Genomic DNA, 27186 nt, shown 5'->3' with positions numbered 1-27186 from the left:
GACAGAGCTCTTCATCACTGGCGTTAAAAAAAGCCCAGATTTCAGCCCCGCAGTTTCTTCGTATGGGGGTATGTTAAAGATATAATGTTTCAACCACTTCTACGAGCTAACATTGTGAAATGAAAAGAAGAAATAACTGCAGTTATCCAAGCTGTTATGGCACAGACGTTACAGAGAGTGTAGATCGTGTATGAGTATCGAGTTGATGCCACTTGAGCGTCTGGAGCGGATCATATTGAACATTTATGAACTTGCTTCCTAATGAAAAAAAACCTTTGATAAGTATTCTTCACATTGATTAATTATCTAAGGTTCCATCATCTTTCTCAGAGTTGTGCTATTCTTTTTGAATCACCCTGTACCTCCAAGTATGTGTGGCAAGCACAGGCCATTCATGCTTATTTTCCCCTGGACGTTATGTCTGGCGTTGAACTGTGGCCATGTGGACACAGAACGATTAGTCTATACTGAATGGCTTAGTCCACTTAGTTGTGTAGTTACGACCACGCAGAAAACATCAAGTTGTGAAATTTGTTATGTGTTTGTGAAAAGACTGTTCAACGCATGGAAGAAACAATCAACACACTGATGTCTGCACATATTAAGTACAACATACAAAAGTATCTGCACTTATACCCATTACTCGTTCAGTGTATGATAATTACAGGGGAAATCAATAAAAATATAAACGTTTGTTTGTTCAAAGCTTAAATTTTGGAAGTTCTTCTCCAACTGCTTTGAAATTATGACACTTCGCTGCATTGAACTACGTGCATATTTTTATATACGTATTTTAATGTAGATATATATAAATAAATATGTAATATCACAACCTGTGACACTGTCGCGAGTAAAACAGTGACCCGTATACACAATAAGTTTCCTTTAATTTACGTCTATGATCACAAACTTTTTGTTAACAGATTACCGGTTTCGGTTATAATGACCATCATCAGATCTGTTTTATAAAAACAAAGGCCTAATGTACTGCAGCCATAGTGGCATCGTCAAATGTTAAATGCAGAATCAGCACCAGCATCATCATATACACGAGTCATGTTGTCAGTAGCACTGTAGTAGTGCAACCTAACAACACGCTGCATATTGCTGCTGCGTTTTCCTTCATTAATTTTCAGGATAATTCTCTTTTGCAATAATACTAACATGGTAGTGCACTGATCGTGCACTAGTTCCTCTTTCTTATTTCGCAATATTCAACACAAAAAATGTTCAAACCAAATTCGTGTTGTATCAAAGCATTTCCTTCAGGATCTCGCCAGAAGTCCCACACATGAAGCATTGGTTGAACTGTTAAGCAAATATTCGACATCGACCGTGATACAGATGAGACCTTAACTTTACCTGACTAGACAGACTCTTAGTGACAAAGTCACGTAAGTAACAGCAGCACTGTAAGCTAGCGGCCCACCAGACGCCCTGTCTTTATTCTCGCCTCAGTGATTGACGCAGAGAAGGGATCCTGTAAGCACCTAATAATAGGAAACTGTTCCGACGTAACTAGTCAAAACAACACTCAAAAGAATGTCATCGCATCTTGGAATAATCAAACTCTAGTAACGTTACCGAGCAAGGTGGCACAGTGGTTAGCACACTGGACTCGCATGCGGGAGGACGACGGTTCAAATCCACGTCCGACCATCCTGATCTAGGTTTATCTTCATTTCCCTATATCGTTCCAGGCAAATGCCAGGATGGGTCTTTTGAATGAACACAGCTCATTTTTTCTCCACTCCTGGCACGATCCTAGCTTCTGCTCCGTCTCTAATGATCTCGTTGTCGACTGAACGTTGAACCCTAATCTTCCTTGTTTCTTTCTCGTTGCGTTTATGCGTAAAATTTAAAGGCAAACAACAAAAACGTTTTTTCTAAACTAATGAACCTTGATCATTTGTCTTAGCGCTCAAAATATTGTTCTGCTAATATTGATTCAGAAGGCTGTTCTCCTTTATTGCTGAAGATCAAATGAACTGCAAAATATTGGTTCAGCATGGGCGAACACCTTATTCAACGGATTCACGCTTCCGTCTACCACTGGACAACGCAAATGTCTGGCAGGATAGCAAAGTATAATTTGAAAACAATCCAAAAATGTTTCTCCTTGACGACTCGTTCTGTTCTGTAGAATAATTTCTTTTACTGGAATGTGGAATAGTTGGTGGGTAGGAGTTACTAATTCACGTCTGTAGATATTTAATATTTCGTGCAGATGATCCACTGAACATGATACTTACTAGCTAACTAACTAACTAACATTTACTGATATAACGTTCTGTGCAAATCAGATCTATTGCCAATATCCTACTGTCAAGATTTGCAGTCGAATTCTACAACTTACCAGTATGAATTATCTATTTAGTTGTCACAGTTACTCACACTGTGCCAGTCAACTAACTGATGCTGTCCTGAACGATCTGTCACAATTTCAACTGTCACCCAACCAAGTTACCAAAGAATGCTAAAATATGGCCATTTAAGATGAATATAAATACGCTTTTGTGTGTTTACACTCGCTGAAGATGTGTTTATGTATCACTGTTGACCGAACACGGTTGAGAACAATAGCCTTCAAGCGATAATTGTGGTGATATATAGCGCTGTAGCAGTCACATGGTGGAAACGCAATCTGTTTGTCTGAGAGAGCAAAGTAGCGGCAGACAGCAGTATCTCATCTGTTAGCTCGTTGGAAGAGACTGAAGTTATATTTGTACATATCAATCCGTGCACGTAGCGTGACTATCAAACATCTTGCTACCACGAACTATTTGCCAGAAAGGGAAGCATCCAGAAATGAGATAGCGTCCCTGTCACCGAAGCGTGCTGGCCAAGAAATTCTGTACAAGTACTGCCATGTCACACCGGTACACGATTTACGCCACATGTTGTGTTTCAGTACATTAATCCTCGTTCCACGCAATTGAAAAAAGCATCACAGTAGTTTTATCCAGCATAGATCTCTTCTGTAATTTTTTAACACATTCTCTCGAAAGTTTGGATTCTTTGCGGTCCAGGTAACAGTTTTAATCTGCAAGAAAGTATACCCTATTGCCTCACTATCCTTTATTGCGTACTCTCTGCCTTCCATACACATTTAGGTCATATTCAATGCATTTTGCAACGTACACTACTGGCCATTAAAATAGCTACACCAAGAAGAAATGCAGATGATAAACGGGTATACATTGGACAAATAGATTATACTAGAACTGACATATAATTACAATTTGGGTTCATAGATCCTGAGAAATCAGTACCCAGAACAATCACCTCTGGCCGTAATAACGGCCTTGATACTCCTGGGCATTGAGTCAAACAGAGCTTGGATGGCGTGTACACGAACAGCTGCCCATGCAGCTTCAAAACGATACCACAGTTCATCAAGAGTAGTGACTGGCGTATTGTGACGGGCCAGTTGCCCGGCCGACATTGACCAGACGTTTTCAATTGGTGAGAGACCTGGAGAATATGCTGGCCAGGGCAGCAGTCGAACATTTGCGCTATCCAGAAAGGCCCGTACAGGACCTGCAACATGCGGTCGTGCATTATCCTGCTGAAATGTAGGGTTTCGCAGGGATCGAATGAAGGTTAGAGCCACGGGTCGTAACACAACTGAAACGTAACGCACACTGTTCAAAGTGCCGTCAACGCCAACAAGAGGTGATCGAGACGTGTAACCAATGGACCCCTTACCATCATGCCGGATGATACGACAGTATGGCGATGACGAATACACGCTTCCAATGTGCGTTCACCGCGATGTCGCCAAACACGGATGCGACCATCATGATGCTGTAAACAGAACCTGGATTCAGCCGAAAAAATGAGGTTTTGCCATTCGTGCACCCAGGTTCGTCGTTGAGTACTCTATCGCAGGCGCTCCTGTTTGTGATGCAGCGTCAAGGGTAACCGCAGCCACGGACTCCGATCTGATAGTCCATGCTGCCGCAAACGTCGTCTAACTGTTTCTTGCAGATGGTTGTTATCTTGCAAACGTCCCCATCTGTTGACTCAGGGCTGCACGATCCTTTACAGCCATGCGGATAAGATGCCTGTCATCTCGACTGCTAGTGATACGAGGCCGTTGGGATCCAGCACGGCGTTTCGTATTGGCCTCCTGAACCCACCGATACCATATTCTGCTAACAGTCATTGTATCTCGACCAACGCGAGCAGCATTGTTGCAATACGATAAACCGCAATTGCGATGGGCTACAATCCGACTCTGGAGCCGCGTGAACGCTGCTTCGAGCATGGATGTGTGTGATGTCCTTAGTTAGGTTTAAGAAGTTCTAAGTTCTAGGGGACTGATGACCTCAGAAGTTAAGTCTTATAGTCCTCAGAGGAATTTGAACCACATTTTTTTTTTTTTGCAATATTACTTTTATCATAGTCGGAAACGTGATGGTACGCATTTCTCCTCCTTACACGAGGCATCACAATAACGTTTCACCAGGCAACGCCGGTCAACTGCTGTTTGTGTATGAGAAATCGGTTGGAAACTTTCGTCGTATTAGCACGTTGTAGGTGTCGCCACCGGCGCCAATCTTGTATAAAAACTCTGAAAAGCTAATCATTTGTTTATCACTGCATTTTCTTCCTGTCGGTAAAATTTCGCGTCTGTAGCACGTCAACTTCGAGGTGTAGCAATTTTAATGGCCAGTAGTGTATATACTAGAGGAGACCAGGCAATATATGTTACTATTGGTTGCTGATATAACGTTGGGGCTTACATTGCTGTCGAGATGAAGAAGGCGCCTAAAATCGATTCCATGTACAACATTCTAATGAATTTATTCCCTTTCTTGCTTCCAAACAACACTACGGCATTTTATCTACTTGGCCTGCAAACTTGTGAAAAGCTCTCTCTTCTAATAACATATCACTATTTACACTGTATTATTGTTCACTGCACATCTTGCTCAATATTTCGTGGGAGATGGTATTTCAGTAGTGTAGTTAATGCTGTGATATCCCTCTTACTTCAGTGAAAGACAGAGAACTTTATTTGCCACTACGATGCAATCTATTCGACATAATTAGTTACTTAGACATTACGAACAAGACAATAGTTCGGAACTCGCTAATTCAGTTTCATTTATTTTTCCGCTAACACGTTCTCACGCCATTGATTATTAGGATTGGATCAGCCGATGTTTTGTGTGCCGACAAGGAATCGTCCTAGTGTTCGCCAGAAGATATTAGAGAAAACTTACGAAACAATAACTACAAGTGTCGCAGCTTAACACTTTCACGTCGGCGCTGAGTATTGCGCGTGTATTCGTACTGTACATCATACGGCACTGGCGCCATGTCACGGGTTGCACGGCCTCTCCCGCCGGACGTTCCAGTCCTCCCTCGGGCAAGGGTGAGTGTGCTGTTCGCAGCGTAAGTTAGTTTAAGTAGTGTGTAAGTCTAGAGATCTATAATCAGCAGTTTTGTGCCTTAGGAATTCCCATACTTTTTTTCACTCAAACACTGGGCTACTATTTTAATATATTGATCTTTTATTTTGAAAATCTATTCTTTTAAAGAATTTGTAGACTTAGAAAAAGCTTTTGACAATGTTGACTGGAATACTCTCTTTCAAATTGTGAAGGTGGCAGGGGTAAAACACAGGGAGCGAAAGGCTATTTACAAATTGTACAGAAACCAGATGCCAGTTATAAGAGTCGAGGGGCATGAAGGAAGCAGTGGTTGGGAAGGGAGTGAGACAGGGTTGTAGCCTCTCCCAGATGTTATTCAATCTGTATATTGAGCAAGCAGTAAAGGAAACAAAAGAAAAATTTGGTGTAGGTATTAAAATACATGGAGAAGAAATAAAAACTTTGAGGTTCGCCGATGATATTGTAATTCTGTCAGAGACAGCAAAGGACTTGCAAGAGCAGCTGAACGGAATGGACAGTGTCTTGAAATGAGGATATAGGATAAACATCAACAGAAGCAAAGCGAGGATAATGGAATGTAGTCGAATGAAGTCGGGTGATGCTGGGTGATGCTGAGGGAATTAGATTGGGAAATGAGACACTTAATGTAGTAAAGTTTTGCTATTTGGGCAGCAAAATAACTGATGATGGTCGAAGTAGAGAGGATATAAAATGTAGACTGGCAATGGCAAGGAAAGAGTTTCTGAAGAAGAGAAATTTGTTAACGTCGAGTATAAAGTTAAGTGTCAGGAAGTCGTTTCTGAAAGTATTTGTATGGAGTGTAGCCATGTATGGAAGTGAAACATGGGCGATAAATAGTTTGGACAAGAAGAGACTAGAATCTTTCGAAATGTGGTGCTACAGAAGAACGCTGAAGATTAGATGGGTAGATCACATAACTAATGAGGAGGAATTGAATGGGACTGGGGAGAAGAGGAGTTTGTGGCACAACTTGACAAGAAGAAGGGACCGGTTGGCAGGGCATGTTCTGAGGCATCAAGGGATCACAAATTTAGCATTGGCGGGGAGCGTGGAGGGAAAATCCGCAGAAGGAGACCAAGAGATGAATACACTGAGCAGATTCAGAAGGATGTCGGTTGCAGTAAGTACTGGGAGATGAAGAAGTTGGCACAGGATAGAGTAGCATGGAGAGCTGCATCAAAGCAGTCTCAGGACTGAAGACCACAACAACAACAGCAACATTCTTTTAAAGCAACCAGAGTTCACATAATAATTTTACACTAGCGTTATAACAAATTATGTGATATATCGTTTATTGAGCAAGCTTTTTCGCTTAAAGGTGACACGAAGTTGTATTCACAGCTGTTCGTTGCTCGTGGCTGATATGTAATGCATCATAGGTCAGTGTACTGCTTGTACCACAGTTGGTACACTCGAGCACGAGTCACCCTCGATACAAGCCCCCCGATGGAAGGCCGGTGGTGCACACTGGCCTGAATGTGTTACGCTAGGTGTTCGCTCATGTTGAAGCAATATTTTGCGGTTCGTTTGATCTTCAGCAATAAAAGAGAACAGCCTTCTGAATGAATACCAGCAGAACAGTATTTTGAGCTATAAGAATAATAATCAAGGATCATTAGTTGCCGGCCGTTGAGGCCGAACGGTTCCAGGCGCTTCAGTTCGGAACCGCGCTACTGCTACGGTTGCAGGTTCGAATCCTGCCTCGAGCATGGATGTGCGTGCTGTCATTAGGTTAGTCAGGTTTAGGTAGTTCTAAGTCTAGGGGACTGATGACCGCTGATGTTTAGTCCCATAGTGTTTAGAGCCATTTGAACTATTTGCTCATTAGTTCAGAGAAACCGTTTTGTTGTTTGCTTTTAAATTTTACGAATAAACGCAACGAGAAAGAAAGAAGGAAGTTTAGAGCTCAACGTTCGGTCGACAGCGAGGCCATTAGAGACGGAGAAGAAGCTATCGTGTCAAGAATGGGGAAAAGATGCGGCCTGGCATTTGCCTAGAACAATTTAGGGAAATTACGGAAAACCTAAATCAGGATGGATAGGTCGTGGTTTTGAACCGTCGTCCTCCCGCACGCGAGTCCAGTGTGCTACCCACTGCGCGACCTTGCTCGGTAACACTAGCAGAGTTTGATTATTCCAAGATGCAGTCACATTCTTCTAAGTGTTGTTCTGACTAGTTTCGTCGGAACAGTTTCCTATTAATAGATGCTTACAGGATCCCTTCTTGGTGTCAATTACTGAGGCGAGAATAAAGGCAGGGTGTCTGGTGAGGCCGCTAGCTTACAATGCTGCTGATACTTCAGTGACATTGTCAGTAAGAGTCTGCCTGGTCAGCTAAAGTAAAGCTCTGATCTGTTTTGCGGTCGATGTCGAATTAATATTGCGAAATAAGAAAGAAGAACTAATGCACAATCAGTGCACTGCCATGTTAGTACTATTACAAAAAAGGATCAGCCTGTGAATTAATAAAATGAAAACGCAGCACCAACATGCAGAGTGTTGTTAGTTTATAGTTCTAGTATGAAAATTATAGGCAAAGGAAGTGGAAGTAGGGGATCTGTAGAAATGAGGCAATCTGATCAAGGCTGAGTCTCGTCTGCACATTCATAGATTCCATGGTGCCGTAAACCAGTATCGAAACATATCGCACTTTACAGGCTATTAACACAATTCGCTTTCACGTACGGGTGAATGCAGCCAATATATTGCCAATTTATATGCAGTGTAATGTATATATAACAGCGAAAATAATTTAGTAACAGCGAGTTCTTATGTTCTCAAGACAAAACTTTCATCCGTTTACGTTTAATTTTTTTTAAATTTGTAATCGTCACATTATAAAAACGGCTACACTTTTTTTTTCCTGTCTGTAGTCAAGTCTCAAAAACGGTAATAATTGTCAGATTTTTGAGTCTATATTAATACAGAACAACAGTAAATTCGACGGTAATGCTCCAACTGTATCAACAGTTCCTGAAGAGAAGAAGAGCTAATGCCGTGAAATTCCTGTTCGTCAGAGTTTATGCAAACATCTCGTGTAGTGAGAAGTGAGACACTGTCGAGAGATACCCACGAAGGGTATGTAGGCGTTGTGCTGAGCAGGCCCATTGTTAATGTTAGAGACGAATAGGTTGGCCGGGACCAGCATTCACCCTGTGCGTCTCATACTCATCAACAGAGACACTACATTATATCTCATAAGATCTCATCAAATTTACCTTCACAATACAGTTTCGGTGACTCAATATTGCGTCAGCTGGACAGGTTCACATCACGCCGTGAGACACGCAGTAGTATCTTTTATCGAAGATCTGCGTTAGGTTGTTGGCTTTAAACAACAAATACGTATTTCACTTGTATTCAGTACATTGCGTCTTGTCGGACGAGTCCTAATGTAGCTTAAAAACTGAAAAAAAAAGCCTGGAACGCTTTATCATCCGTCCAATATTCGTGAAACAAATGCTTTCAGACGGTGCAGTGTCTGACTGTTGTGGGTTTATATCTTGATGGATGTATACATTTCCATGTGTTTACACGGTAGGTGAGCCAGTTATTGCTCCGCTTTCGGGATTAGGGAGGCGAACCTACCCCTGATCGAATCACCCTCGTGGATTAACAAAGAGGGCTGGGGAACCGGCCAGCTTGTATATGGTTTGTAGGTGATTTTTCGCATCATACTATGTGAATACCGGGCTGGTACTAACGTCTTGCCTCGGATACACATTTAGAAAACGTTCGCACATTTGAGCATGGAGTTTACTCTAGACACAGATAGATGGAGTACACAAATTCCCATCTCAAGGAGAAAGGTGCCGTCAGAAGGAGCATCCAGCCACCAGTTGTCACTAACATTGCGAAAACTCATGTAAAAATGCCGACCCGTCGAGAAACAGGAAAAGAGAAGGAAGAAAAAGAATGTGTTTACACTTGTAGGTGCGACTCCACACGTCTATAGGGGTGACACAATTGACGCTGATGAATGCAATGGATAATGATTTCATCCTATAAGGTGACAACGCTCATTCAGTGCTCATAGTCATTTGAACCAGTTTTTTACTCAGGCCCTTGTTGCGTTAAGAGCACTATAGCACGATGTAGATCTTCACTCCCCATTAAGCTTATAGATTCCACGTTAAACTCCATTGCCTTTTGCTGCTGGTACTGTATTGATGCTCGAGGTGATGACACTTTGTATTAATGTTATTTATTTATGTTATACCAAATTGGATACCAATTTTTTACGTTCAAAATACGTAACAAGTCTGCACACATTTTTTTTTGTTCTGAACGGGGTTTTTATCTTTTATTTATGCTGCAACATGTGCATTAGTACGAGTTTCATCAATTTTGTATAGAATTTCTTTTAGGAATCGGTATTTATGTAATTTGACTTCACATAAGGATGCCAGTAAATTATGGACGTGTGGTTGTTTTTTTTTTTTTTTTTCATTTCTAAATTTAAAGGGGATTTTAGACTTCGTGTGATTTACATCAGATGATTTGTTTTCCAAGATTCTCCCTAAAAACATCAGAGTCCATTTCGGCAGGAAACCGTTACATATAGATCCACAATCGGCAAACCACTGTAAATACATGCCGGAGAGTACTTCTCGTTGTACCAATTATTAGGATATACAGGACATAAAATACCGTCTGGGGCCAGCGAAAATTTCTATGTTAATAATTGGCAACCAATTCTGTACAATTGCAATATAGTCATGAGATGTTCAATTGAACATCTCATGACTTTATTGCGATTGTACAGCATTCGTTGACAATTATCGATTATTAGGGTTTCTTCTCTTCCTATCTCGTACGGAGCACGGGGAGAATGACTGTTTTAACGCCTCTGTGAGCGTTGTAATTACTCTTTGCGCTCAAGATCCCTACCTGAGTGATTCTTAGGTGGTTGTAACATATTTCTAGATTCATCTCTTGAAGCTGATTCTTGCAACTTTGTAAGTAGACTTTCTCTGGCTGGCTTACGTCTACCTTCAGGTGTCTGTCACTTCAGTTCCTTCAGCATCTCAGCGACACTCCTCCAAAGATCAAACAAACCAGTGACCAGTCTTGCTCAAAAATGGTTCAAATGGATCTAAGCACTATGGGACTTAACATCTGAGGTAATCAGTCCCATAGACTTAGAACTACTTAAACCTAACTAACCGAAGGACATCACACACATCCATGCCCGAGGCAGGATTCGAACCTGTGACGGTAGCAGCAGCGCGGTTCTAGACTGAAGTTCTTTGAACCGATCGCCCATAGCAGCTGGCCCAATCGTGCTGCCCTTCACTGTGTGCGTTACATATTTCCTGTTTATCTTATTCGGTAAGGGTCCTACACACGTAAGCCATATGCTAGAATGAGTCGCAAGAGTATTTTGTAAGTAATCTCCTCTGAAGACTGATTGCATTTCCACCTATGATCTACCAATGAACTGAAGTCCACCTACGACTGAGCAAGTGTGGAAAAGTCATTTCATATCCCCACTAATTGTTACAACCAAGTATTTGTATGAGTTGCAGGATTCTTGTTGTGACAATCTGATACTATAGTCTCAGGATACTACGTTTTTCGTTTTGTGAAGTGCGCAGTTTTATATTTCTGAACATTCAAAGCAAGATGCTAAACTTTGTGCCGCTCTGTAATATTATCAAAATCCAATTGAATATTTTTGTAGCTTTTTTAAGATAGTACTTCATTATTAATCATCCGAGGTTACTATTAATATTGTCTGCAAGATCATTAATATACAAAATTAACTGCAAGGATCCCGGCACACTTCCCTGGGGCACACTCGGAGTTACTTCTACATCTGTCAATGACTTTCCATCCAAGATAACATCCTGCGACCTCCGCACCATGAAATTCTTAATCCAGTCACAGATTTCGCTTGATACGTTTTACAGTAGTACTTTCGATAGTATGTGTATGTGTATGTGTCGTCCTTAGTCAAATCCTTTTCCAAAATCAAGAAAAACTACAGCTACCTGACTGGCATGATCCATAGTTTTCAGGATGTCAAGTGAGAAACGTGCGCATTTGGTCTAACATGAAATATGTTTTCGGAATCCGTACTAAATGGCATTGCGGGATCGCTTCTGCTAGCCTTCCTGTAGAAGGATCGGACTTGGGTGTTTGGCTGTGAAGAAGCGCAGAAAATTCTGTGTGACAGTGGTATTGTTCCTATGAACGGGACACTTGACAATTACTAGAAACAGTCCCAGTAACTGTGCACATACAGGTTGACATCGGAAGCATAGAAGAAGAAACGAAGGTATTTCCTGTTTTATTGCTTTGCTCTCAGACAAAAGTCAAAATACATATGAAAGCCCTTGTTTCTGGATTGAAACTTGTGAAGAATGGGTTGTCACCGAGAACTGAAGCTAGACTTTGAAATGGTTACTATTAAAGCTGTTAAAACAGTGTTCCCCGAAACACCCCTTCCCGGTTGTAATTTTGGCTTCAACCACTGTCTGTGGAAGAAAATAGAAAAACTGGGATTAATGGAGGAATACAGGTGTAGAGAAGAAGTCCGATTGTTTTTCCCCATTTGTGCTGCCGTGGATTATCTTTCGCCTAAGAGTGTTGATGATGAATGGATAGTAATAACGAAGGAAGGGCTCAGTAGAGGAAAGCTCATGAAATTCGCAGACTATGTGGTCGATCAATGGATGGAAAATCCTAGAATACCAACTGAAATATATGTAATGCTTCTGACCAGCAGCTCAGGAGCACTAGTGCTGTCGTTGGTTGTCATAGGAAACTAAACTTCTGAATAGATAAAAAAATAACGTATACTCTTCGATAAATAAGCTGGAAGCAGTAAATGCTACATCTGAAATTCTTGAAAACATTCCATTAGCCTGCCTCTCCAAAAGAGAAGAAAAACATACATATTTTTTGACTAAACGTAGAAAACATGAAAAGAATATATAACGACTCGGAGGGATTAAGCAGATATTCAACACATCTGGTTTTCTTACAAAAGGGAGCCTATGTAAATCATATCCAGTCCTAAGCCTAGCGAAATGTGAAGGGATGTTCTTATTAGAAAACGGTGGATAGAGCCTCTCCCAGTGTTTCGGCCTTCTTTGACTGTCACTAAACTCGTGGCTAAAAGCCCCTGACACCATTCTTAGATAGTTCCAGCGTTGTTAAAGTGGTTAGTTACACCTTAATCAATTATAGGTATATAGCACAAAAAGTGAAAATGGGATACAGCGCAGTTGAGGAATGCCATCGGACTTAGGTTATGGGATACTTCAATCTCTCAAGTGCCCAATATCTTTGACTGAAGACCTTCAGGTTCGGATACAATTAAATGAAGTATGTGAAATTCTGAAAATCATCCTGATAGGTGATGGTAACTAGCGAACAGAACATAGTAAGGTCTCATTTTGCCATCCTAAACGAAAGTAATAACAGTGTTTTTGTGCCTCCTGTCGTACTTATTTGGTCATAGATATACTGAAAGTGCATGCTGTTATGCTAATGGTCTCCGCAGGGTCTGTCTGCATTTTACAATAGAGGCAGTAGGTGCATCTTCTTGTAGTCTGACTGAGCAGGGCTGTACGGCTGGTCCCGGCGGAGGTTGGAGTCCTCCCTCGGGCATGGCTGTGTGTGTTTGTCCTTAGGATAATTTAGGGTAAGGTGTGTAAGCTTAGGGACTGATGATCTTAGCAGTTAAGTTCCATAAGATTTCACACACATTTGAACATTTTTGGACTCAGCAGGGTGGCGCAGTAGTTAGAACACTGGACAGCCACTCGGGCGGACACTCTTTCAAGTCCAAGTCCGACCGTTCTGATTTTGCGTTTACAGTGATTTCTCTGAATAACTCCAGGCAAGTGCCGGGATGTTCCTTTCAAAAGGCCAGGTTTCCTTCCCCATCCGTTCGTAATCCGAGCTTAGTGTCCGTTTCTAAATGACCTTGTATCGACGGGAGGTTTAACTCTAATCTTCCTTCCTTTTCCTTTTTGCGGTGTGATAGCGCATGACCTAATACTGCTCACCGGCCATGTAAGATACAAAGGAAACGTTGTGGAAATCTCTTCAACATAGCGCACAATCCCCACTGAAAACTCTCTGAGGACTGCCTTATCAAACTTTTCTTCGGGAACAGATCCGAGGCCAGCGTGTCAAAAATACAGAGGTGCAGAGGCCTGTGCCGAAGAGTTCTTAACGTAGATTAAAAAGATTGCTACTGATAAGGAGTTTTCAGCACACTGTATTGGGACGGAAGGTGTGCGAAGAAACTAATATGGTGGAGAAAAATACTTAATAAATTCATAGTTTTTTTTTATTCTTATACCCGGCGGATGAAGCTTCAGATTATAGAAACTGTGACGTCTGTATCGCTGCAGGCAGCGAACGGGAACGGCTAGCAATGAGATTTTCTGTATGCTTCCGTTTGGTGTCTCATTTTTCTTGTCTTCCGTTGAACATCTTTATTCGAAACATGTGTGGGAGACAGCCAGATCTCTCCAGAAATGTTATGACAATCTGGCGGTTGGAAGCCATCCAGACGCTTCTCACGATAGTGGCTATTTTCTTCCGAAACGTCTCGCATGGAATTACAGAACTGTTTGCGTGTTCGTCCCGTGCGGGCAAAATTGACTGGTCACACTCTTCTCGTATTTTTTCCGTGTTTCCGGAACCTATTTATAGATATATATTCCGCTAACTAGAGCTCAAAACACGCTGCGAATGCTATTTTTTTTTCCTTTAAGAGAGCAGTCTCTTTGAATACCGCAGCATGTGCAAAGCGAGAGATCATTTTACTTGTTAAATTTTTTTTTTATCTTATTGGAAAGTTTACCGTAATAGTAACGATATGTTACGTGCCACGTCGTCCTCAAATGTGTTACGATGACAGAATTTGTTCCCATGGTATTTTCATGCCTATCTGTCCTTTTATTCCCTTTCAGTTCATTTAATTCATTTTATTGATATCCTATGTGACAGGGGAAGCCAAGGTCCTCTACCGATTCCGTTCCCCCTATTTCTGCTATTCCCCATATTCCGTAGGAGAATTTGTGATTGTAGTGTCCGCAAACCATAGGTGATAGCAGCTGTGACAATGGATGTCAGATCTGGAAGCGTGCTCAGACAGCCTAATGGGTAAGGCGACTTCCGACGATAAGCAATAAATCTCAGAGAGAGTCTCACTGTGGTACAGTACTTCATTAGTCACGACACGTCCATCTGCATAGCTGAATGGTCAGAGCGGCAGAATTCCTTGTGAAGGGCCCAGGTTCGATTTCCGGCCGGCTCGGAGATTTCCTCCACTCGGGGACTGAGTGCTGTGTAGTCCACCGTTTCAACCTCATCGACACGCAAGTTGCAAAAGTGGCCTCAACGAAACATACTTGCACCAGGCGACCGGCGTGCCAGATGGCAAGCCCTAGCCACATGCACTTGTTTTATGCCATTTTACGCCAACTGCTAGGTCTCACACCAGACGTACATACATACTTGGTACATCGTGATGAGGTACAGAAGTACTCCTAACTGACATAAAATTTATCACTAATAACATATTCTCCCAGCAATATATCTACATCAATTTTATACTGACATGTTAATTGCATTTATTTTGTATCACTGAGAGTGGACACTGTGGTATTAAATACAGTGCAATTTACTGTAGTATCTGCTTCATTCCAGAATAGTTCAGTCAAAACAACACCTCTCGAGAATATAATAACAGTTCCTGAGATTAGTACTCAAACAGATCTACGAGATCATTCATCTGCACACCCATGACGGCGGTCCTCTGTTACTTTCTCGGTATTCTAGATACGCTGAATAAATTTCGGATTACAATATTATTTCTGTGACTTCGATCCACTTCCGGTATCCGTTCGGATGGCAATCATACCGCTCAGGGACACAACAATGCCTGCAAGGTATCTTGTGCCATACAACAAAGTTTACAGTCTGAGATATCTCGTAATGTACAGCCAGCATCTCTCTCTAATGGCACTGCAAGAGAAATATAGAAGCTTGACAAATAGTACAAATCATTAAAAGGTATTACTTTCGACTGAGAGCTTCCATTATATTTTAGCACAAAAAGTAATTTAGTACGTTGGTGAAAAGATGGCAAACATTTCTGGCTGTTCAATGTGGAAGTGTGAGAACGTTTTTGTCGAAATGTTTGCGAATCGTGTATCCGAGGTAGGACATGTGTACCAGACCACTATTCACCCAATGATAAGTCGGAAACCGTCTAAAAACCACTTTCAGCCTGGCCAGCATACTGATCTCCGTCGTTAATCCGGCGGGCGTATTCGATACGAGACCGGTTCGTCCTCCCGAATCCCGGAAGGTGCGTGCTAAAGTGCAGAACTATCCTGGCGGGTGGATGCTTAGTTTTCCTGATAACTCATTCTAAAATAGAAAGTATCGGCCCTTCTTCAACTGCATAGTTTTCTTGTGTTGCAAATTTAACTCGAAGCGAAATTCCATCAAACGCAAGACTACAGCGTTTTTAGTATTTCCAGGTACTTTTGAACGAACATATTTCTACTTCTACTTATACATGGATACTCTGTAAATCACATTCAAGGGCCTGGCAGAGGGTTCATCGAACCACCTTCACAATTCTCTGTTGTTCCTATCTCGTATAGTGCGTCGAAAGAATGAACACCTATATCTTTCTGTACGAGCTCTGATTTGCCTTATTTTATGTCGGTGATCGTTCCTCCCTATGTAGGTCGGTGTCAACAAAATATTTTCGCATTCGTAGGAGAAGGTTGGTGACTATAATTTCGTGAGAAGATTCCGTCGCAACGAAAAACGCCTTTCTTTTAATGATTTCCAGCCCAAATCCTGCATCATCTCTGTGACACTCTCTCCCATATTTCGCGATAATACAAAACGTGCTGCATTTCTTTGAACTTTTTCGATGTACTCCGTCAGTCCTACCTGGTAAGGATCCCACACCGCGCAGCAGTATTCTAAAAGAGGACGGACAAGCGTAGTGTAGGCAGTCTCCTTAGTAGGTCAGTTACACTTTCTAAGTGGCCTGCCAATAAAACTCAGTCTTTGGTTAGCCTTCCCCACAACATTTTCTGTGTATTCCTTCCAATTTAAGTTGATCGTAATTGTTATACCTTGGTATTTAGTTGAATTTGCGGCTTTTAGATTAGACTGATTTATCGTGTAACCGAAGTTTAACGAATTCCTTTTAGCAATCGTGTTGATGACCTCCCATTTTTCGTTATTATGGTCAATTCCCACTTTTCGCTCCATTCAGACATCTTTTCTATCTCGTTTTGCAGTTTTTTTTATCTTCTGATGGTTTTATTAGTCGATAAACGACAGCGTCATCTGCAAACAACCGAAGACGGCTGCTCAGATTGTCTCCAAAATCGTTTATATAGATAAGGAACAGCAGAGGGCCTATAACACTACCTTGTGGAACGCCAGAAATCACTTCTGTTTTACTCGATGACTTTCCGTCAATTACTACGAACTGTGACCTCTCTGACAGGAAATCACAAATCCAGTCACATAACTGAGACGATATTCCATAAGCACGCAATTTCACTACGAGCCGCTTGTGTGGTGCAGTGTCAAAAGCTTTCCGGAAATCCAGAAATACGGAATCAGAAATCCCTTGTCAATAGCACTCAGCAATTCATGTGAATAAAGAGCTAGAACGATGTTTTCTAAACCCATGTTGGCTGTGTGTCAATAGACCGTTTTCTTCGAGGTAATTCATAATGAGCGAACACAATATATGTTCTAGAATCCTGCTGTATACCGACGTTAACGATGTGGGCCTGTAATTTAGTGAATTACTCCTAGTACCTATCTTGAATATTGGTGTGACCTGTGCAACTTTCCAATCTTTGGGTACGGATTTTTCGGCGAGCGAACGGTTGTATATGATTGTTAAGTATGGGGCTACTGCATACTCCGAAAGGAACCTAATTGGTATACAGTCTGGACCAGAAGACATGCTTATTATCTACCTACAGTACCTAATTTTCAAACTTTTCTGCTGCCTATTTAATCATGGAGACTGTTATAGACACAGCTTAGAAATGTAGCTAAGGCGTTGCTGTTTTTCTTATTATGACCTGTTAAGTAGGGGAGTGTGATTGTACTCTTATATTTAATCCAGTAGCATAATACGTTAAGAATTAGCTTGCACCAAAGGGAAGCGCGCTTGCTCTAAATCCAGTCCGCTATTTTGGGCTAACAGCAGTACATAAATGAGGTAGTAAACGGCACTACTGATAGCATTGGTGGGAAAAGGAAGATAAATGAATACATGAGACAGAAATGGGGAGCCGATGACTTCTCTTTGATTTTTCTTTCTTTGCTTTGCACGTAAATAAGACGGCCCTGTAAAACATAAATTGCATTTTATAGGTAATAAAAATTAGTTGATCGCATAGCTTCTGGACCTTCATATAACCAAAGCAGTCACTTTTGATGCAAGTACAGTTTACATTCACAAACATAAAAAATTCTATGTAATTGTTGTTTTTATTTTTGCTCAATACAACTTTCTTCATCATAATCAAAATCAATAGTTTCTTGTTATTACTGATAAATGCGGAAGTTGTTTGTGAACAACAGAAATGTGTTTTATATAAGCTCGACGAAGTAGGAAGCGAAAGTTGGTATTTTTTTTTCATTTTTTAAAAGAAACAGCGTTTTCCAGCGGTATATGATAACTCTTCCTTTTTTTCCTTCTGCTAGAACACCCTTATGTTTCACGTTACAAATCAACAATTTTCAAATAAACCGAGAGCTAAACATTTTGCCACAAATATAGCTTATTTTTAAATAACGGAGAGGAGGATAATCTTGTAGAACAAAAGCGTTCCGCAAGTTATGCGGCCCTTTGTATATCCTCACTCATTTTCTAGACAGTTCATCACTTTCGGTTTCTAGGGGAATATAATAAGACACTGACTGCATACACAAACAAAGGGATCTTTTAAGGTAACGCCCCACAGGTATGCAACACACCTAACATACAGGTAATGGGAGTACGATCTTATTTGACCAAGCCTGCTAGGGAAACTAAAACTGCCGTAGTCTACGCTTACAAAAGACAGTCCACAGTAGCCTACAGTAGTTTTACAGCTCCAGTGTCGCTATACTTGTTCTTCGTTTGGTTGCCTCAAACCGAACAAACGTAGCTTTTGCGCAACAAACTTAAATTTATAACTCTCTGAAAAGATATATTTTAAATAGTAGTGAGCATGAAACTTCCTGGCAGATTAAAACTGTGTGTCGGACCGAGACTTGAACTCCGGACCTTTGCCATTTGCGGGGAAGCGTTCTACGAAATGTGCTACCCAAGCACGACTCAGGACCCATCCTCACAGCTTTAACTCTGCCAATACCTCGTCTCCCACCTTCCAAACTTCACAGAAGCTCTCCTGCGAACCTTGTAGAACTAGCACTCCTGTAAGAAAGGAAGAAGGTAAGTGACGAGGTACTGGCAGAATTAAAGCTTTGAGTACGGGTCGCGAGTCACGCTTGGGTAGTTCAGTCGGTAGAGCAAATGCCCGCGAAAGGCAAAGGTTCCGAGTTCGAGTCTCGACCTGGCACACAGGTTTAATCGGCCAGGAAGTTTCACATCAGCGCACACTCCGCTGCAGAGTGAAAATTTCATTCTGGAGTAATGAGCATTTCGGTAAGTCGTAACTCCACGTACCCACAGGTGTCTCTGCATTACCGCATCTTAGCGTGTGCAGTTGCTTGAATCTGTGCTCGCAGGGGCCTGATTGGCTGACTTCAGTTCTAATCAACTCAGAAACGGCTCAACTTACCGAATTTTTCTCTTAACAATTATTTCTCAGCGGAACCCACCCTGCAACACCATTACAACCTTGTCAGACTGTTTCTGACCACTCAGCGTAGGTGTTGCTAGCAGCTCGTGGTCTTGTGATTAGTGTTGCTGATTCTCGATCACAGGTCCGCGGGCTCGATTCTCGGCTGGGTCGGGGGTTTTCTCCACTCGAAATGGGCGTGTCTGTTGTCGTCATCATCGCCGACGCGCAAGTCGCCGAAATGACGTCATATAAAAAGACCAGCACCAAGTGATCGAACATCCTAGATTGTGTCTCCCCGCCAGTATTGCCATATGAACTTTTTATTTCTGTGGGTATTATGTCTGCCTTTGTATTTTAACAACTGTATCCTGTCTTCCCTGTGTTTCACGTTGTTTCTACGAAAACAATAAAATGAGGCACAGAGCAGATTGCACATAGATCGGTAAACATTTGCAGGTAAGAATAGAAAGAAAAAATACTTTGTGCTTTGCAGCAGGCGGAGTACAAGAACTAAATTTGCATTTCAAACAGTGATTAAAACAGGAACTTGGATATCCATCAAGATGATTGCATCGAACAGAGCTTAGGCGACTCACAGACAAATTAAATACACCCTTTGCCTTCATCTTAAGCGTAACTAAGGTGAGAACACAGATGACTTGTGACAACAGAAGCATATGAGAAAACCCTTATGAGAGAACGATCGTTACATAGCAGAACCTGCTTCGCTAAGAAAACAACACTGTCTGGTACAAAAAGTGACAGGGGGAGACAGTATAAACATGCCAGTCCAGTCTGGAAGAGACTATATATTGTCTTATAGCAGTGCCAAAAACTTTGAAGCGAGCGCTTAGTAAGTAAAGATTTTCATTGGCATGTAACGTTTTCCATACTCCCTCGTCAGTGTCTAAGTGTTAAAAAGACAGGTGTAGAAACGGAGGGTGATCTTTATCAAACGACCCTGACGTTATTCTTCCCATTTACGACAACATGATTACTCTACAAATGGCACTTATGTACATGCCAGAAGGTTCATACTTCCAGACTTTTTCTCTGCCGTTCCACTCTCTAGTAGAGCGTGGGAAAAGTAAACTCTTATATCTTACCTTATGTACGTTTACATCTACATCTACGTGATTACTCTGCAGTTCACAGCTAAGTGCCTGGCAGAGGGTACACAGAAACACCTTCAAGCTATTTCCACTCTCGAACAGCGAGCGAGAAAAATGAGCACTTAAGTCGTTCCGTGCGAGCTCTGATTTCTCTTATTCCTGATGATCTTTCCTCCCTATGTAGTTGGGCGCCAACAAAATATTTTCAAACTCTGAGGAAAAACTGGTGACTGAAATTTCATGACAAGATACCGCTGCAACAAAAAGCGCTTTTGTTTTAATGATTGCCACCCTAATTCGTGTCCACATCAATGGCAATCTCTCCCCTATTTCGCAATAATACAATACGAGCTGCCCTTCTTTGAGTCAACATAATATTTTGGCGTTCGAAGCAGGAAGTTGATGACTGAAGTTCCTTGAAAATATCTCGTCGCAATGATAAACGTTTTGTTTTAATGAAAGTTCCTCGCAGATTAAAACTGTGTGCAGGAGCGAGACTCGAACTCGGGACCTTTGCCATTCGCGGGTAAGTGGTCTACCAACCTTTTTTTGTTTTTTTTTTAATCTCATTTTGTTCGCTTTTGTTCGTTGCATCTGCTGGAGGCAGACGTCGTAATACAACCGTTTAAGTTCGTTATTGATCGAGTAACTCAGTTTTGTTTTTATTACAGAGGGCACGTAACCCTCTGACCGAACACGCTGAGCTACCCAAGCACGACTCACGTCCCTTCCTCACAGCTTTACTTCTGCCAGTATCTAGTCTCCGCAGGAGAGCTTCTGTAAAGTTTGGAAGGTAGGAGACGAGGTACTGGCAGAAGTAAAGCTGTGAGGACGGAGCGTGAGTCGTGCGTGGGTAGCTCAGGCCGGCACGGTAGCTCAGTGTGTTCGGTCGGAGGGTTAGCAACCCTCTGCAATAAAAAAACTGAGTGAATGGATCAACAACGAACTTCAACGGCCCTCGTAGGACGTCCGCCCCGAACAAATAGAACAAACTGAAACGAAGAAAATGAGATCAACATAAGGGGGAGGGGGGGGGGGGGGGTTGGTAGAGCACTTGCCAGCGAAAGGCAAAGGTCCCGAGTTTGAGTCTCGGTCCGGCACACACTTTTAATCTGCCAGGAAGTTTCACATCAGCGCACACTCCGCTGCAGAGTGAAAATCTCATTCTGCTCTGTTTTAATGTTTGCCGTCTCAACTCGGTTACCATATCTGTGACGTTCTCTCCCCTATTTAGTGATAATATTAAACGTGCTGCCCAACTTCGTACCTTTCCGGTGTCCTCCGTCAGTCCTATCTAATAAGGATCCCATACCGCACAGTACTTCAGAAGAGGGACAAGCGTGGTGTCGTCGGTCTCTTAAGAAGATTTGTAGCACGTTCTAGGTGTCTTCCAATAAAGCGCAGTGTTTGGATAGTCTTCCGCACAACATTTTCTTTGTTACGGTCTACATCTATTTCTACATACATACTCCGCAATCCACCGAACGGTGCGTGGCGGAGGGTACCTCGTACCATAACTAGCATCTTCTGTCCCTGTTCCACTCCCAAACAGAACGAGGGAAAAATGACTGCCTATATGCCTCTGTACGAGCCCTAATCTATCTTATCTTTGTGGTCTTTCCACGAAATATAAGTTGGCGGCAGTAAAATCGTACTGCAGCCTGCCTCAAATGCTGATCCTCTAAATTTCCTCAGTAGCAATTCACGAAAAGAACGCCTCCTTTCCTCCAGAGACTCCCACGCGAGTTCCTGAAGCATTTCCGTAACACTCACGTGATGATCAAACCTACCAGTAACAAATCTAGCAGCCCGCCTCTGAATTGCTTCTATGTCCTCCCTCAATCCGACCTGATAGGGATCCCAAATGCTCGAGCAGTACTCAAAAGTAGGTCGTCTTAGTGTTTTATAAGCGGTCTGCTTTACAGATGAACCACATCTTCCCAAAATTCTACCAATGAACCGAAGACGACTATCTGCCTTCCCCACAACAGCCATTACATGCTTGTCCCACTTCATATCGCTCTGCAATGTTGCGCCCAAATATTTAATCGACGTGACTGTGTCAAGCGCTACACTACTGAGTATTCAAACATTACAGGATTCTTTTTCCTATTCATCTGCATTAATTTACATGTATCTATATTTAGAGTTAGCTGCCATTCTTTACACCAATCACCAATCCTGTCCAAGTCATCTTGTATCCTCCTATAGTCACTCAACGACGATACCTTCCCGTACACCACAGCATCATCAGCAAACAGCCGCACGTTCCTATCCACCCTATCCAAAAGATCATTTATGTAGATAGAAAACAACAGCGGGCCTACCACACTTCCCTAGGGCACTCCAGATGATACCCTCACCTCCGATGAACACACACCATCGAGGACAACGTACTGGGTTCTATAACGTAAGAAGTCTTCGAGCCACTCACATATTTGGGACCCAATCCCATATCCCATATGCTCGTACCTTAGTTAGGAGTCTGCAGTGGGGCACCGAGTCAAACGCTTTCCGGAAGTCAAGGAATATGGCATCCGTCTGATACACTTCATCCATGGTTCGCAAGATATCATGTGAAAAACGGGCGAGTTGCGTTTCGGAGGAGCGATGCTTTCTAAAGCCGTGCTGATGCATGGACAGCAACTTCTCTGTCTCAAGGAAATTCATTAATTTCGAATTGAGAATATGTTCGAGAATCCAGCAACAAACCGATGTTAAAGATATTGGTCTGTAATTTTTAGTATCCGTCCTTCTACCCTTTTTATATACAAGCGTCACCTGCGCTTTTTTCCAGTCGCTCGGGACTTTACGACGGGCCAGAGATTCGCGATAAATGTAAGGAGCCAGTGCAGTAGAGTACTCTCCGTAAAACCGAATAGGAACCCCATCAGGACGTGGCGATTTATTTATTTTCAACTCATTCAGCTGCTTCACAACCCCTTGTCAAAGTAGTTCGCAATAAAACCGCAAAAGGGGGAGTCTGTGAGAATGTATAGGAAAGCGAAGTAGCGAGGCACTTGTCACTCTCGCGTTGCCTGGTCACACAGGAGGAAGTAAACGTGTTGCACTCCAGCGCAGCTTTTCCAGGAAGCCGGACGGCCCGGTCCCGTATTTCGCACACGAGCAGGTAGCAGGAGCGAGCAACAGGTGTGGAGGGGACTCACCAGAAGACGAGCGCGGACAGCGGGTTGGCGGTCTGCCTGGGGTTGGCGCGGCTGCGCTTCTTGCCGGCGTCCATGGCGTCGGCTGCCGGCGGCTGCGCTGCGGTGTGGCGCGCTCGGGTGCGCGGCGTCTGCTGCGCGGCGCGGTGCGGTGCACTGCCGGCTGGCGGCCCGCGCGCAGGCTAATAGCGGAGGCTGCCGCCCGCCGGCCCGGCTTATCGCGCGCTGCGGGGAGCGCCGCCACCACCTCCGTCCCGCCTTTCGCCCCCCTCGCGTCCCGCTGAACACGGCGCGCGCACCCAGAGGGTGGAGCATCGCGGAAAATGATGTAATGCCTCACGACAGAGCTGCAACTGTCAAACATATCGCTTCTGGACCTATAGCGAAAGGGGTTCTTTGGAAGTACGAGGGGGTGTTCAACAAATAATTCCACACCTTCTTTTTTCCTCGGCCAGTTTCAGTACAAAAAATGCGGAATTTGTTGTGGGGGGATGGTACAATATCTCCGCGTCAGTCCGTATACACTACTGGCCATTAAAATTGCTACACCACGAAGATGACGTGCTACAGACGCGAAATTTAACCGAAAGGAAGATGATACTGTGATATGCAAATGATTAGCTTTTCAGAGCATTCACACAAGGTTGGCGCCGGTGGCGACATCTACAACGTGCTGACATGAGGAAAGATTGCAACAGATTTCTGATACACAAACAGCAGTTGACAGGCGTTGCCTTGTGAAGCGTTGTTGTGATGCCTCGTGTAAGGAGGAGAAATGCGTACCATCACGTTTCCGACTTTGATAAAGGTCGGATTGTAGCCTATCGCGATTGCGGTTTATAGTATCGCGACATTGCTGCTCGCGTTGGTCGAGATCCAATTAGTGTTAGCAGAATATGGAATCGGTGGGTTCAGGAGGGTAATACGGAACGACTTGTTGGATCCCAACGGCCTCGTATCACTAGCAGTCGAGATGACAGGCATCTTATCCGCTTGGCTGTGACGGATCGTGCAGCCACGTTTGCATGAACAGTTCGACGACGTTTGCAGCACCGCGGACTATCAGCTCGCAGACCGTGGCTGCGGTTACCCTTGACGCTGCGCCTGCGATGATGTACTCAACGACGAACCTGGGTGCAAGAATGGCAAAACGTCATTTTTTCGGATGAATCCAGGTTCTGTTTATAGCATCTTGTTGGTCATCCGTGTTCGGCGACATCGCGGTGAACGCACATTGGAAGCGCGTATTTGTCATCGCCATACTGGCGTATCACCCGACGTGATAGTACGGGGTGCCATTGGTTACACGTCTCGGCCACCTCTTGTTCGCATTGACGGCACTTTGAACAGTGGACGTTACATTTCAGATGTGTTGCGACCTGTGGCTCTACCCTTCATTCGATCATTGCGAAACCCTACATTTCAGCAGGATAATGCACTACCGCATGTTGCAGGTCGTGTACGAGCCTTTCTGGATACAGAAAATATTCGACTGCTGCCCTTGCCAGCACATTCTCCAGGTCTCTCACCAATTGAAAACGTCTGGTCAATGGTGGCCGAGCAACTGTTTCTTCACAATACGCCAGTCACTACTCTTGATGAACTGTGGTATCGTGTTGAAGCTGCATGGGCAGCTGTACGTGTACACGCCATCCAAGCTCTGTTTGACTCAATGCCCAGAGGTATCAAGGCCGTTATTATGGCCGAAGTTGGTTGTTCTGGTTACTGATTTCTCAGGATCTATGCACCCAAATTGCTTGAAAATGTAATCATATGGCAGTTCTAGTATAATATATTTGTCCAATGAATACCCGTTTATCGGTGTACCGTAGACCTCTAGAAGAGCGAAGCGTTCCAAACGATTGGAAAAGGGCACAGGTCATCCCCGTTTTCAAAAAGGGACGTCGAACAGATGGGCAGAACTATAGACCTATATCTTTAACGTCGATCAGTTGTAGAATTTTGGAACACATATTATGTTCGAGTATAATGACTTTTCTGGAAACTAGAAATCTACTCTGTAGGAATCAGCATGGGTTTCGAAAAAGACAGTCGTGTGAAACCCAGCTCGCGCTATTCGTCCACGAGACTCAGAGGGCCATAGACACGGGTTCACAGGTAGATGCCGTGTTTCTTGACTTCCGCAAGGCGTTTAACACAGTTCCCCACAGTCGTTTAATGAACATAGTAATAGCATACGGACTATCAGACCAATTGTGTGATTGGATTGAGGAGTTCCTAGATAACAGAACGCAGCATGTCATTCTCAATGGAGAGAAGTCTTCCGAAGTAAGAGTGATTTTAGGTGTGCCGCAGGGGAGTGTCATAGGGCCGTTGCTATTCACAATATACATAAATGACCTGGTGGATGACATCGGAAGTTCACTAAGGCTTTTTGCAGATGATGCTGTGGTGTATCGAGAGGTTGCAACAATGAAAAATTGTACTGAAATGCAGGAGGATCTGCAGCGAATTGACGCATGGTGCAGGGAATGGCAATTGAATCTCAATGTAGACAAGTGTAATGTGCTGCGAATACATAGAAAGAAAAATCCTTTGTCATTTAGCTACAATATAGCAGGTCAGCGAATGGAAGCAGTTAATTCCATAAATTATCAGGGAGTACGCATTAGGAGTGAATTAAAATGAAATGACCATATAAAGTTGATCGGCGGTAAAGCAGATGCCAGACTGAGATTCATTGGAAGAATCCGAAGGAAATGCAATCCGAATACAAAGGAAGTAGGTCATAGTGCACTTGTTCGCCCACTGCTTGAATACTGCTCAACAGTGTGGGATCCGTACCAGATAGGGTTGATAGAAGAGATAGAGAAGATCCAACCGAGAGCAGCGCGCTTCGTTACACGATCGTTTAGTAATCGCGAGAGCGTTACGGAGATGACAGATAAACTCCAGTGGAAGACTCTGCAGGAGAGACGCTCAGTAGATCGGTACGGGTTTTTGTTAAAGTTTCGAGAACATACCTTCACCGAAGAGTCAAGCAGTATATTGCTCCCTCCTACGTATATCTCGCCAAGAGGCCATGAGGATAAAATCAGGAGATTAGAGCCGACGCAGAAGCATACCGACAATCCTTCTTTCCACGAACAATACGAGACTGGAATAGAAGGGAGAACCGATAGAGGTACACAGGGTACCCTCCGCCACACACCGTCAGATGGCTTGCGGAGTATGGATGTAGATGTAGATGTAGATGTATCATCTGTATTTCTACTTGGTGGAGCAATTTTAATCGCCAGTACTGTAGTTTCATGAAGTTCTGACAGGTGGCGGCGCTATACGTAGCCTTAAAAAATTCGGTCTGTAACGGAGGTGAGATCCGGGATGAGAACTTTCATTGACTATCTTTTGACGGAAGCCCATAGCATCGCAGATATTAATATGACTACGGAGACCTGGTAATGAACAAAAGCACGGTAAACCGTTGGGAGAGGTGTCTGTTATCATAATAACAAGGTCGCTCAAACTTGTCCGCACTCCCACGTGGCGGCCAGCATCACACAAATGTGACTCATGCAATGCTTGAACGTGCGGACACTCTCCGAGGTCACCGACAGATCACAATGAACCAACCACCACTGTTCAAAGTGCCGTCAATGCGAACAAGAGGTGGCCGAGACGTGTAACCAATGGCACCCATACCATCACGTCAGGTGATA

The 27186-nt window shown here is 43.2% G+C and overlaps 1 protein-coding gene across 1 annotated transcript in view; it reads right to left on the bottom strand.

Moving 5' to 3' along the window:
• LOC126334774 (ATP-binding cassette sub-family C member 4-like) overlaps positions 1-23768 on the bottom strand; it is a 261316-nt gene extending 237548 nt beyond the window's left edge. Inside the window, exon 1 of the mRNA XM_049997362.1 lies at positions 23510-23768. Coding sequence (XP_049853319.1) covers positions 23510-23583 — 74 coding nt within the window. The 5' untranslated portion in view covers positions 23584-23768. The remainder of the gene's footprint in view (positions 1-23509) is intronic.
• Between the last annotated feature and the right edge of the window lie 3418 nt (positions 23769-27186).

Source organism: Schistocerca gregaria, chromosome 2, assembly GCF_023897955.1.
Source record: "Schistocerca gregaria isolate iqSchGreg1 chromosome 2, iqSchGreg1.2, whole genome shotgun sequence".
NCBI lineage: Eukaryota > Metazoa > Arthropoda > Insecta > Orthoptera > Acrididae > Schistocerca > Schistocerca gregaria.
This window is presented reverse-complemented; position numbering and strand designations above follow the sequence as displayed.